This window comes from Cicer arietinum, chromosome 7 (assembly GCF_000331145.2).
Source record: "Cicer arietinum cultivar CDC Frontier isolate Library 1 chromosome 7, Cicar.CDCFrontier_v2.0, whole genome shotgun sequence".
Taxonomy (NCBI): Eukaryota; Viridiplantae; Streptophyta; class Magnoliopsida; order Fabales; family Fabaceae; genus Cicer; species Cicer arietinum.
The window spans coordinates 61,308,563-61,323,114 of NC_021166.2; the positions used below are offsets into that span (position 1 = coordinate 61,308,563).

General features: G+C 25.1%; 2 protein-coding genes across 2 annotated transcripts in view; one reads left to right on the forward strand and one right to left on the reverse strand.

The window, feature by feature from the left end:
* The window catches only part of LOC101511653 (putative clathrin assembly protein At1g03050), a 3,752-nt gene extending 2,506 nt beyond the window's left edge, over window positions 1-1,246 (reverse strand). Inside the window, 3 exon segments of the mRNA XM_073370932.1 lie at window positions 5-41; window positions 44-660; window positions 960-1,246. Of these exon segments, the coding sequence (XP_073227033.1) occupies window positions 5-41; window positions 44-544 (538 nt within the window). The 5' untranslated portion in view covers window positions 545-660; window positions 960-1,246.
* Window positions 1,247-13,258: 12,012 nt separating this feature from the next.
* On the forward strand, window positions 13,259-14,246 carry LOC101511328 (FCS-Like Zinc finger 3). The gene is made up of 2 exons (XM_004516936.4): window positions 13,259-13,488; window positions 13,845-14,246. The coding sequence occupies exons 1-2, from the start codon at window positions 13,316-13,318 to the stop codon at window positions 14,014-14,016; spliced, it is 345 nt and encodes a 114-aa protein (XP_004516993.1). The 5' UTR covers window positions 13,259-13,315; the 3' UTR covers window positions 14,017-14,246.
* Window positions 14,247-14,552: the final 306 nt, after the last annotated feature.

A 14,552-nucleotide genomic window follows, 5' to 3' on the forward strand; every position in this document is an offset into this window, starting at 1 on the left:
TTGCCCTCTCCCTCGGTTGTTCCTCCTCCTCCTCCTCCTCGTCATAAGCAAACCTACTACGCCTCCCGCGCTTATGTTGCATCTTGTACTCAATCCTTTCATCGAGATACAAAGCGTAAGTTCGTACAAATGAAGAGAAGTCCCACGAATTCGACTTGGACGTGTCCCTAAAATCGGACATGTTGAGAAGGCGAGTCCCTTGCCGAGTTGAGAAGAATATTTCTTGCTCATAAGCAGGATCACCATCTGACAACAACCTTTGAATCAAAACAAGTGTTTTCAAAGCAACTGTCCAACTACTTGTCTTGCTCAAACGCTTAGAGAGATTATTTACACAAGCACTTATGAATGCACGTGAGTAACATGTTAAGCTAAGAATCTCTCTTATGTGTTTCTCTTCAGCTGGATTTTCATTGTGTTTTGTTGCTTTTACAATGGCAACTTCAAGATCAGCAAGTGATGTGCTGCTTCCTACCTTTGCTAGGCCTATGCTTGTTTGATCCTTTACTGCCCCTATGGCTCTCTTTAATGTGCTTTGTGACATTCTTTCTTTTTAGGATGATTAGTCCTTTCTCAATTTCTTGACGATCAAGTTATTGATTGTACTAATTTATTGGAGCTTCAAAATTGGTTGAATTTCACCTGAAAATTGTCGCACCCCTATAAATATATATTAATTCAATTGTCATAATTTGCACATTAATCGTTGAAATTGAAATTTAGTAAGTAGGTGAATTCAATTTATGATATTAACGAAATTTCAAATATTAACTAAAATAAAATATTATCGATCACATTAATCTCGGTTGAATAATTTCAAAAACAAAATTGTAAATACAGAAAGACTGTTGTGATCAAAAGAATTTTTAATTTCAATTATTACTTTAAAATTTCGTTAATTTATATACTACATTACAATTTCAATGATACACAAAAAAATGAAATAAAAAGGATGCTACCTTATTGAAGAGCACACCAAGGAAAGTTATAATAACTAAGAGAAATGTGCTTATAGTGTGATCAAAAACCCCAATTGCCTATGAGTATCTTTGCATGAAGAAAATTAACACAATATATATATATATATATATATATATATATATATAAGAGATTTATGAAATGGAAGTGGCCTTTGTGCCAAATGTCCAAGAAGGAAGGTTGAAGTATAGAAGGATAGATAGATAGTTTGATTAATTTCTCCTCTCTACAATTCCCCCTTCCTTCCTTCCTTCTGTTTCTTTCTGTGTCAAGCCATTATGACCAAAGCTAAAATTGGCCATGCATTTACCCACTTTTCTAGCATCAAAATGTGGGGACCAAATGAGATGTCATCACATATATAAATTTCCCATGTATGATAATTAGATTGTATTTTCTCATTGCCCTTTGACTTTTTCAAGGGAACCATCACCAACTTAAATTAAGTTTTTTTATTTATTTATTAGTGTAAATACTTGAATATTTCACTTTTTAACTTATTTTTCAACATTTCAATCATATTTGTCATGCTGGTTATAGGTTTATTATCTTTATTTTTATAGGTAATGTTATGTCTACTCTTTAATGCTTTCACAAAATGATCGATATAGACATGGTTGATTGAATAATAGGTCAATCCTTGATCAAATGGCCCTTAGCTATGTGATTTTTTTTAGCATTTTGACCAAAAAAAATGTACATTTAAAAAACATAGCACGAAACACCGTTGTTGCAAACAATCTAGTTTAAGTGTCGAGGGTGCAAGACACTTTTTTTTTTAAACAAAAATTTAAAGTAAAAAAATTGTGACTGAATCTAAAATAGAGAAGACTTTAAGATGAAAGATAATGCAAATTATAAACTAAGATGTCATAAGAATAAAATGAAAAAATTTAATTAGTGCCCTAAAGGTACATATTGAAAAATCAAATATTAAAATATTATCTTTTATATATAGTATATCCAATTTTTTTTAAAAATTAAAAAAAAAATTAATTTTAACACTAAATTTTTATTTTTGACTGCGTAACAACTATTTTAACTATCCAAATAAAAATATGCAAGTTTTTGCCAAAAAGGTCAAAGACTCAAAAAGCATTTGTCAACTCGAAAGGAAGGATGTACAAAAAGTTGTTTTTACAAAACGATAGGAAACCCAAAATTAACAACTTTTTTGCATAACACAATCAACGGTAGTTGGGCCAAATAAACTTTAACAACAATCATAACCCTCTTTAAGAAAGAGAGTAGAGTGCATATAAGCCTGGTTCAGGCCCAATTCCTAGAGCACAATACTTCAAATTATGGTTTTGTCTGCAAGTTTTCACACAAAAAATGAGTTTTTTAATATTCCAAAAATAAATTAGAAGAGGTCCCAAAATTGTTTCACCAATTATAGATTCACAACCATTAATTGTTGAAAATTATAATATATAAATTATGATTTTTCATGAATCAATTAATTAATTGATAAATAAGTGTTAGTTTTGTTTCTAAATAGATTCCGATGTTCGAATCATTATAAATTTATGTCTTCGATCGTTAAGATATTTAATAGTTATTCTATTAAATAGTTAATGAAAAACGCTAATAAAAATAATTTAATTCACCTCTCATTCTTATTTTCTCAGCAACTATCTATACACATTCAATGATGATATCTTAGTATGGAAATATAGAAGCATATGAGTTGCAAGCAATTGCATTGTAGTATCTCCAAATGATTGATAAGCACGTTGCACGTGGAATGAAGAGAGCGCACGTGTGACGGGCAATAAGAGAGAGCAAGGTTGTAGCTGACCGTAATATACGGGCAGTTGTAGTAGGACCGAGAAACAAGGACAGGTGAGTGGCAATGCCAGCAAAGACAATTGATTGGTGGGTCCCACTATTGAATGTCTTTGTCGGCTTCTCATTGTCGTGGGTCCCATGCCCCGTCAGCTCCAGGTTTGCTCTTTTCAACCTTTTAGTGAGTCATGAGGTGACAATATAACACAAACAATTTTAACACTATTGTCTTATTGTTACTATGTTTGAGAAACAAGAGAAAATAAGTGCTCTCTAGTCAAGTTACATCATTTTCTTCAACTTATGTTGGGCTAAATTTTGAGTTGTAACTAAATCAATTTTAAAGAGACAATCGATAGTGTGAAGTCACATACTCTCATTTATTTATGGCAAATTTGATACTTAAAAAGTGTTTAAAATTTGGACAACTTGTCTCTATTTTAAGTAGATATATATTCAAGTTGTCATACATTCTTACCACTTACTTATAGACATTCTATAGTAAAATTAGCGAATTTAAAGCGGACAGTGGATAAGTTGGTTGATTTAAGACAATTAATAAGTTAATTGATTTAATTTAAAATATTTAATAAAATTAGTAGTTGAACAATATAAAATAAGATAAAAATTAATTTTTAATTGATATTTAAAAAATTTCAATTAAGACAATGAAGATAAAAAAAATATAAATAAACTTTATAGATTCAAAAATTACTTCAAGTAGTTTATAAAAAAAACGCTATAAACTTAAAAAAAATACTATAAGCTCGTGATAAAAAATAATTACCAACAGATAAACTTGTTTTTTATCTTGTCAAACACACCCATAGTAATATGATGGATACTATTCAATAAAATCAAGAAAATAAATGTAAGTTATGTTTTTAAGCATTAATATAAAATCCAGAAAATGAATGTAAGTTATGTTTTGAAGCATTAATATAAGTTGTGAGAAAGAATAACATCATGAGTTTCTTTTTGGCTGTAATACTATTAGTTTCTACTTGCTGCAATCTTACTCAAATTTTTTAGGGCACCAAATATTTTTTTTACTGAGTATATATATTAAAAAAATATATAACCTACTCGTTTTTTAGATTAAAGTATTTATTAAAAAATTTATTCTCAATATAAATTATGTGGATCAAATAAATAAACTTAATTTATTCCACTACCTTTTATAAATAAATAAAAAATCGAATAAAGTATTTTATTATATTATAGTATAATATATTTTCATCTTTCAATATAAATTAGACATGCAGTCTTTTTATCTACCATAAAGTTCTAACAAATTTTTTAGATATTCTAAAAAAAGAAACCTTAAAAAAAAAAGCTCCAATTCACTATCATTCATAAACAATAGATAAATTTATTATTTACTTTTAGTGGAAAATTCATCTAAATAAACACAATTAAATCTTGAGTCTGCTAAACAGTCTTTTAGGATTCATAATTTTTTTATATATCATAGATCAAATAATTGACTCTCTTAATAGAAGATTCAAGCATTATAGAACATATGATGAGAATTTTAATTTTGTTTTTTTGTATCGAAATACTTAGATTATTTTCTATGAAACTTATTTGAAACGTCATAATTTTTACAATGGATAGTGAATTTTTATTTAAACAATTGAATCAAAATCAAATTTTATGATACCGAGTTTTCTTAAAATATTTTATGGTTTTCCTAATACTTGCATATCTTATAAAATAATATTACTTACGACCTACACAATTGACATTATCATGTTGAGTTCTCTTAAAATATTTTATTTTTAAAAATTGACATTGTTAAAATCTTGTTACGATCTACAATTTTGTAAAATAAATCTAATAATCTTGTGTTGATGTCAATTGAAAATGATTTTTTTTTTTAAGAATCTTGATTCTAAACAAATTACTAATGATTTTGCGGCAAAAAATGATTTTTAGTTTTTATGTTGAAGAGTGTACATTTGATGAAATATATTACAAAAAAATAAGACACCAAACACATCACTCTCACAAGACACCCAAAATCTCAGGGACTACTCTGTCCTATAAACTATCTTAAAATGGATTACAATCTTCTTCACTATCATGTCTTCACTATCATGTCTGATAAGGTGATCTGACATGTGTTAGTTTGACAAAAATAAATAAAAACAAATTGTTAGTTTGACAAAAACAAATACTAACTTAGTTTTGAGGCGCACAAATCTATTTTCTCTTATTTTTGTCAAATTGGCACTATTTGGATCACATCATCAAACATTACAAAAATGAAGTTTATAATTTTTAGAGGTGACGGTGTTCGTTGCTAAAGTTTCAGATGACTTTTAAGAAGTGGTTCATGATAGATCACCAATCAATACAGTACACCGTATAACTTGCTTAATAAAACAAATAATTTAGTGTATCTATTTTCTTTTTGAAAAAACTATTTAGTGTATCTTAATTGATTTTAATTTTGTAGAGCTAAAATTGATTCTAAAAGAAATATAAAAAATATTTTAAAATGTATTGATGTGTTAAAAAACAATTAATAAAAATTGTTGTAAAAAATATTATAGAATTAACTTTTGGAATTTTTTTTAAATAACCTTAATTTAAAAATTAAAAAACTAAGTTTAAATATATTTTTTGTCCTTGCAAATATACTTCGTTTTTAATTTTAGTCCATGTAATTTTTTTTATTTGATTTATACCCTTGTAAATTCTAACAAGTTTTAAAAAGGTTTTTTATGAATCTTTTTTAGTAAAAAAATAGTGACATGACTAATTTTGAATGAAGTAGCACATGGTGACTATGTAATTGTTGTTGACTAGACAATATTTAATATTTAAAATTCATTTTATTAACTCATTTAATTATTTATTTAAAAACTTAAAACTAATTAATTAATTAATTAGTAAACCAATTAAATATTAAAAACTCAATAATCTTCATCTTCAACCCTAACTCTTTTTAATAAAAACTCAACAACTTTCATCTTCAACCCTAATTTCTTCATCTTCAAATCACAAATTCTCATATCTTGATCCAAACACTAAAAATTCTAATATCTCATTTTTCTTAATATTACTGGAGCATATCGAGAGATTGGTTGTAGGAGCATATTAACATTGTTTTTATCTATTAATTCTGATTTACTTTGCAATTTTACTGATAAATATTTCTCCCAAAGCATCCCTGAATGAACATAAGGATAATGACACAAGGCAAGAGTTACAAGAGTCAGAAAAAGAAGCTCTAGGTCCCAACAAATTTTTGACTCCTAATGAATTAGAGAGAGGAAAGTTGCCTCCTGATGAGGTCTTATCTCTTTTAATGTTTAAGGTATGGATATTAGAATTTTTAGGGTTTGGATCCAGATATGAGAATTTGTGATTTGAAGATGAAGAAATTATGGTTGAAGATAAAGGTTGTTGAGTTTTTATTAAAAAATTTGGGGTTGAAGATGAAGATTATTGAATTTTTATTATTTAATTGGTTATTAATTAATTAATTAAAAATTAATTAATTTTAAGTTTTTAATTAATTAATTAATTAAATAAGTTAATAAAATGAATTTTAATTTTAAATATTAAATATTGTCTAGTCAACAACAGTTACACAGTCACCATGTGCCACTTCATCTAAAACTAGTCATATCACCATTTTTTATTTAAAAAGATTCATAAAGGACTTTTTAAAAACTTGTTAGAATTTGTAAACATATAAATCAAACAACATAAAATTACAAGGACTAAAATCAAAACGAATCAAATTTGGAAGGACCAAAAACATATTTAAACCAAAAAACTATATACTACTCTGAAATTTATAAACAACGTAACACTTTTTGTATTCAGTGGGAGTTCCCTTTTTTTTAAAAGAGAATTCGCAAAGAATTTATTTTAATTTTTTTGAAAAATAAAGGGAGGTCGGTTGTTCATATATCGACTTAGTATTAACTTTTTCTTTCATTATGTTATATTAAAAATAAAAAATAATATTAATAATATAAATTGATTAAAATTACTATGAATGTTTTTTTAAAAAAATTAATGAGTGTCAAATGTGTCATTCAGTCCCATACGATGGAGGTCTTCTATTACGTCTGAAATGTTGGTGGCTTTTTGGTACTGATAAGTTTGATTTTGTTCTTGAGAATATCGAGAAGGTGATGTTACGAAAGATATACTTTTACATTAAGTCTAGTTAAATATTTGACAATCAATCATACGAGTTCACGTCGGGAGAGCAATTCAATTTCGACTACTACTAATAACAAGACAACCGTCGATAATCTCTCACATCAAGCCACAATAGATAAATTTATAACCTTGTTTGGTGCTAATTACAATACTCTTGAATCAACTTTTCAAACATTTGAAAACATGTAATATCAAAGTTTTGGGAATCTAGACTTTGACAATGCCTATACTCCATAAAATCAAAGATTTAACTTAACTTAAGGTAAAAGTAGTTCTTTTACGTTACTGCCCCTTGAGCTTTAATACCAAGGAAAAACCCGTCATATATCAAGTCAGTGCCAACCATCAAAACATAATAAAAGACCTCTACCATCTGAAATTAGAGGACATCTTAGGCACTAATTAATTTAATTTCAACTTTTATGATCCTTTTATTGTATTTTTTAAGTAATTTTAATCAATTTATATTTTTTTTTCTATTTTTATGTAATAAAATTCAAAAATAATTAATACAAGGGTGCTATTTGAAAAGGAGATATTCCCTCAATTTTTAATTAAAATCATTCACAAGTTCACTTTATTAACAGGTGAACCTCCCACTAAATACAAAATGTGAGATATCATGTATATACATTTTAAAGTAGAGTATATGTGTATTTAAAAAAAAAATAAGTCATTTAAAAAATATTCATTAATTTTTCTGCAAAATAGAAAAATTATTTTGTTTTTTAAAATTACATGTAATTTAAAGTTAAAATTTGGAGCTTATAGTCCATTAATAATTTTTAGTTTTAAATTTATTTGGTGAGACTTTAATTGTCGTTAGAAAATTATGGATAAATAATTTACAACCAACTAAAATTAGTTACTTGTATTTCATTAACTATGTTAAACTTAAAATTTTATTCATGCAATTGATTTTAATTAGTTATAAATAATTTACTCATAATTTTTTAAAGACAACTTATAATTTACCGAATTATTATTCAACTCAATTTTTTTATTAAAATTAATTTTATAAAATTACATTTACCGATTTATTATTTAATTCATTTTTTTTATCAAAATTAATTTAACAAAATTACAGGAACTATTTAAATTTAAGTTTTACCATGCAAAACAAAAAATGGCACTTAGTTTTAGTTTGGGAGATGGTGAAGTTGGAAATGAAATAATCCCACTATGAAATGTCTCTAACTTTATTGAGTTGTTGTATAGTAATTGTGGTAAGATGAGCTGGGGAAAGCAACAGCCAAAACGAATTGTTGGGGCTGTACACTGCATTTATATGATTTTTATGCAATGGGGGAACACCCCAAATACATTTTTGACCTTTCACTAATATCATTTTTCTCAATATTTACTAACATAAATTTTCTATTTTAAAATATCCAATTAGTTTTGCATTTTGTAGAGATAAGACATCAACATATCTTATGAAAGAGACACTCCTTATTTACAAGTTATTTTTGTTAACAACACTTAACCTCTTATATAAAAACTTAATATGATATGAATTACGTCAAATTAATACAAAAATATAAATATTTTATATTCTAATATTTATTTTTTTATTAGAAGAAAATTAAACCAACCAAATATTAGTTTTTATCTTAGAAAACCAGCCAAATCTTATTTTTTTGGGATTGCTTCGAAGTTTATTTAAGGTAATAGGTTCCGTAAAAAATAGAAGAATATATTAAATTAATTATATTTATATGAGAACTCCTATTTAGTATGTAGAATTATTGAAAGAAATAGAAGAATATATTAAAGTAGAATTTATGACCAATTATATTTGCTAACCATACATAAGATAGTGGATAGTTATTATTTAAAAGAATCAGATGTTAATGCATAAAATTTGTATTTCTTCTCAATTTTCTTCCATAACAATAAATATTTTCTTATTTATATTGTAATAACTTAACACATTTTTAATCAATATGGGATATCTCTTACAATTTAACTTTTTAACATTATCTTCTCAAGTACAAGTTTCTAGGATGAGTCCCAATATATTATTTCCCTAGAAGATGCCTAATCGAGTATTTGATGATTTGTTTTTATCATGTTTTGTTAAATATTGTGATTAACCATCTTAATTTAAAAATAAAAATATATACAAGTGATCATATAATAAGTTTAATCCAGCTTCTGCATATGTTCTTTATATTTTTTTTTTTAATTTGTTTCTTTAAATGATATTTTATTTATATCGTTTGACTTTTATTTCACTTTTTATGATGATTAGCATAATATAAAATATATTATTTATTTTTATAAGATATATTAATAGTTACTTTTTACGATGATTAATGTAATATAAAATATATTATCTTTTTTTATAAGATAGATTAATAGTGAGTATAAAAGGTATTAAAACACATTAAAACATAAAACAAGACAAAAGGTTATTCAACCAACATGTAAAATTGATCCTAAATTAAAAATATGCAAAATATTACAAAAATATGTGTCTTATATAATCATTCAAAAAATATTTATCAAACCTTATAAAAGGTTTACATTTTTTCTTTAATTATTTAGACACATATATAACTTTAAAAATTTGATAATAAATGTCTATCAACATAATCAAAGTCATTAATAATTTTCTCCTCTTTCAAAGTAGTTTAGACATTCAATTCATTGTGTTATATGAATTTATATATCTTAATATTTTATAATTTTAATTTGGAAAAATTGTCAAACTAAAAAAAAATGTAACTTAAATGAACAGATTGAAAAAAAAAAGGAATATGTCGAACTAAACTTATAAGACCTACCTATATAATTTGCCTAAATTAAATAATACTAGCAACACATTTTTTTACACACACTCTGTAATACATTTTCTTTGATTGATTAAAATATACATATGTCTCACTAAATTTATATAGGACTCACGTGTTTAAGTGAGACATATGTAACAATTAATCAATTTAATATAGTGGTATTAAAAAATATGCGTTAAAGAGAGTGTAAATATTACTTTGTCACTGTCTTTAAGTATTAATTTAATTGACAAATATCGATATTATTAAGTTGAATGTGATCAACTTAAAAAAAAAAAAAAAAACATGATTTTGCTACTTTAAGATGATAAAGGGGGAGGTTAGAGGAGGATAACTTTTCTTGGGTGCAACAGAGACACTAAGGCCCAAGGAGGTGACACTTTTATCAATCAGAAAAGTAAAATATAGTTCTTCCCTAGACTTTTATACTAATTGGCATAATTATTACTGTTCTTCTTTTTTATTTGTTGTTTTAGATCTTTCTACACACAATATAGTCTTAATAAATTTTGTTAATTTTATTGAAATTATTTATCTTCTTCTTATAATATTAATATTTATTTATTATTTCATTTTATTAATTTGTCTCTTTGCAAGAAATGACTGAAATTATTATTAATAAAACAATAATTAATATTGTATAATTTTGAAAATTATAAATAAATAGAAACCAAATTTAATGAATGTAACAATTAAAAAGGAGCCCAACAAGTAAAGATTATATAAAAAAAATTATTTTTTCTATATATCAATATAAAAAGTTTTATATTATCAATTAATTACAACAACTTTAAAAATAATTATAATTAAAATTAAATATTTTAAAAATATACTAATTATAATTGATTGACTGCATACAAAAATTTAAATCGATTAATTTAATAGGTATTAACAAATATAGTTACGTGTAACTATTTTTCTATTATAATTTAATTATCAATATTAAATATTTTGAATTAAATTAAAAGTGTATTAAAAATAATAACATTAAATGAATTAAATATAATTAACTTTTATTTGTAATAGTAACTAAAATTTAAAACAATGATCATAACGAGTATAAATCAAATCTATAAAATATATGCATTTAGAGTAACATTTTTTTTTAATTGAAATCAACGCATGTCATTTCCTATATAGTTTGAAATACAAATTGATAAACACTTAAAAACATGGTGATTAGGTAAAGACGTAACCACCTTGACAAAGGAATGAGCAATCACATTTATTTTCTCTTCACAAAATTTGATTTTAAATCCAAAATTTCTCTTTACTCATGAATAATTGATCCAAATTCTGGCAAATCTATTTTCTAAAAAAATAGACACTGTCAACCACAATAATGGATCTATGTATAGTTGTTAAACTCATATTCTATTGAGCTTGTATATTAAATCAAAAATTCTAAGCATATGTCAAAATGCTCCATGAATAAGCATGTGAAAAAACCATGTGTCATATATCTACATTATAGACTTCTCTTTTTTTTTAGCAAGACCTATTTTTTATATTGATAATAACTAAATTTTAGAATTGTTTATATGACTCATAGTTAATAATAAATAGACAAATTAATCAAATAAAAAATTATATTATATTTAAAAAGATATTACATTATCGTTTTTTAATTAAAAATATAATACAATTAATCGCACTCGAACTCTGTAATCAAACATTGCATATTTTTCTTTATATTTTTGTATCTTTATTTTTTTTAAATTATAGTTAAAAAGTTCTAACAAGAATCCAAATTTTTTTTTTAAAAAAACTTATATCTAGAACATAGACCTCACATGCAAGTTGTGTCTTATGAAGAGTACATACCAACCAAGCAAAAGAAAGATTCTTACTTCATTGTTTTTTCCTCTTCATGTCACTCTTTAATGTAAAGGCTTTGATACACTTACCATGATACCAAATCTTAAAATTGATCATGCTGTGTGACTTAATTAACATTTCATCATTTCCTATGTGCCACGTTCTGTTCATTCGTGCAAGCTAGTGAACTTAGTGTATCTTTAATAGTTAAAAATTTGTTAAAATAAGAAAAAAATGTAAAGGGAATAATAGTCCAAGTTAAGAGAACCTAGTTAAGAGTTGAGACATGATTTATTTATATTCTTCTTTCTTGTTCTTTTGCCATATAGTTGAGTCATTATATTATTATTATTATTATTATTATTATTATTATTATTATTATTATTATTATTATTATTTATTATTATTATTATTATTATTTATTATTATTATTATTATTATTATTATTATTATTATTATTATTATTTCAACAAATTTAGATGTGTAGTAACAAATGGTAACAAAGAAAGGACCAAATATTGAAAAGGTTGAAAGAAAGTTCTTTTGGAAAAAAGTGCAAAATGCATAAACTGGTCCCAATGGCCTCAACTTTCAACTTTCAAATCCCATGACTTCTGAAAACAGCCATTAGCTTTCAATTTTTTTTTTATTATTATTTTCTCATTTTTATTTTTTCAAAAAAGATAAATTGTTATGTGGCCCTAGTGTGGGCTATTCTGGTACACCATGAATGGTAGGCACTTGGATGGTCCCTACTCATCAACCTCTCGATCTAACTCATCACATGATTGATTTTATTGAATGTATCAATTTTTATTTCTTGTGATATAAGGTTTTGATATAGTTAAGAATTCTAATTAATATCATAAATTTTATGAAAACTGTTGTATAGGTTTTATCATACCCTTTGTTATCTCTTATATTGATTAAGTTAAAAAAAAACGTTGATAAAAAAAAATATTAATATTAATTAAAGACATAGCATGACTAATTCTAACATGAAAATACATTTGACACAAAAAATGATTTGTTTTTTCAGTTTTTATCTACACGTGTAAAATATTAGGGTGTTTTCCACTTCTAATTAGATTTTATCTTTTCACAATATTCAAAAGAAGTTTTTCTTTAGAATATGACTAAAAGTTTGAAAGAATTCGGGAGCCATTTTGAATTTAAAATGAATATTCAATTATAAAATTATTACTTATTTTAAAAAATAATCCCAAAAACTAAAACGTATATAATGCGTAGTAATTTGATTGAAGCCACAGTTATTCTTGAATATAATACTTTGAAGTATATCCTTGAATATAATACATATTTCAAAACACATTAATTTAGAAACTTCCATGTTTATCAAAATTTACAAACTTCTTTAATAAATAAAAAATTACAAACCTCAAAGACATTTTTTATTATGAAAAAAGAGGTTTTAGCATTTATTTAGGAGAAGAAAGTAGGGCCTAAAGGACTAAGACAAGACATAAAAGTAACATTATATTTTCTTCCAGAAAAATAAAACACAATATTAAAAATTACTGATTTGTAAAGAGCTTATTATATTATTATCATACCATACTAATTCTATATACTAATACTATATAGTATATTAATTAATATACTATATACTATGGTGTGTGCACTACCCTATACCGTCCAATTTCCCTCAACCTCTCATTATATAATAAGCAATTTTCCTTCATTTCTGCTCCCTGCTTTTTCCATTTCCTTCTCTCAAAAACTCAATTATGGCTAACTATTCTTTCTCTTCTTCAACACAATCTTCTTCAATTCCTTCTCCAAAATCTAGCATGTTTTACTATGGTGGAAGTGAAGATCTCTATGATGAGCCTCACTTCCTCCAAGCTTGTTTTCTTTGTAGAAAACCTCTTGGTCAAAACCGTGACATCTTTATGTATAGGTAATTAAATTAATTACCTAAATTTTCAATTCAAACTCACTCAATCTTCTTAGTGATAACCCAGATCCAAATTCTTCTTTTTATTTGTTAAAGTTTAGTTTTTTACACTAAAGTTTCATGTGGGTCATCAACAATTTTTTTTCTTTTACTATATGCTTTTTAGACTTTATTTTTCAACTAGACTAGAAGATTCATTCAATAATACTAGATCTAGAAGAAAAAAATATATAATTTTTTTATAAGCTATAAAATATAATTAATTATTTGATTAGGTAATTTTGTTGTTTAGATTTGTGATTGAGTTTAATTGAATTGTGATTTTTTCTAAAAAGAAAAATTGAATTTTGATTTTACAGAGGGAACACACCATTTTGTAGCAAAGAGTGCAGGGAAGAACAAATAGAGATTGATGAATCCAAAGAGAAAAGTTGGAAGATTTCTTCAAAAAGAAGTGTTAGAAATTCAGAAACCAATCAGAATTCTACAAAAAATAAGACTGTGAGATCAGACACAGTTGCAGTGGCATAATCCTATGTATGACAAGTTATGAAAGAATCCAAATTTTGAAAACCAAGATGAAGTGGAAAATTAATTTTCCAATTAATTTTCCACAAGAGAAAAAAAAAATCAATTTCCATGATATGAAGATTCTGATTAACCAGGATGAATCTTTTGCTACTTTTGTAAATAATTGTTGGAGTTTCAAGAGAGAAAATAGAAAGAAAAAAAAAAAAAAACTCAACAAGGAATTTTGGCTATTTTTTGTATCTGTTCTTTATTTTTATTTATATTTTTATTTTCTCATATTTTTTCCAACTTTTATGAGAAAGACATCTTAAACATTCAGATGCCTTTCAAATTAATTTTCCATAAAATTAAAGTATCAAAGATACTTTATGGAGAATCTAGATGAGGTGAAACTTTGTTACATCCTTTCATCGTCATGTGACAAATTATATTCATTTGAATAAAAAAATAATTAATCACTAGAAAAATTCTCAAATCCATGGATTGATAGATTATAGGACATTTACATGGGAATTATGACATGCTAACAAATTAAA

Coding starts and splice junctions, on each gene's coding strand:
- LOC101511328 (XM_004516936.4), top strand. CDS start 13,316: ATGGCTAACTATTCTTTCTCTTCTTCAACACAATCTTCTTCAATTCCT. Junction 13,489..13,844: donor CGTGACATCTTTATGTATAG/GTAATTAAATTA, acceptor TTGATTTTACAG/AGGGAACACACCATTTTGTA.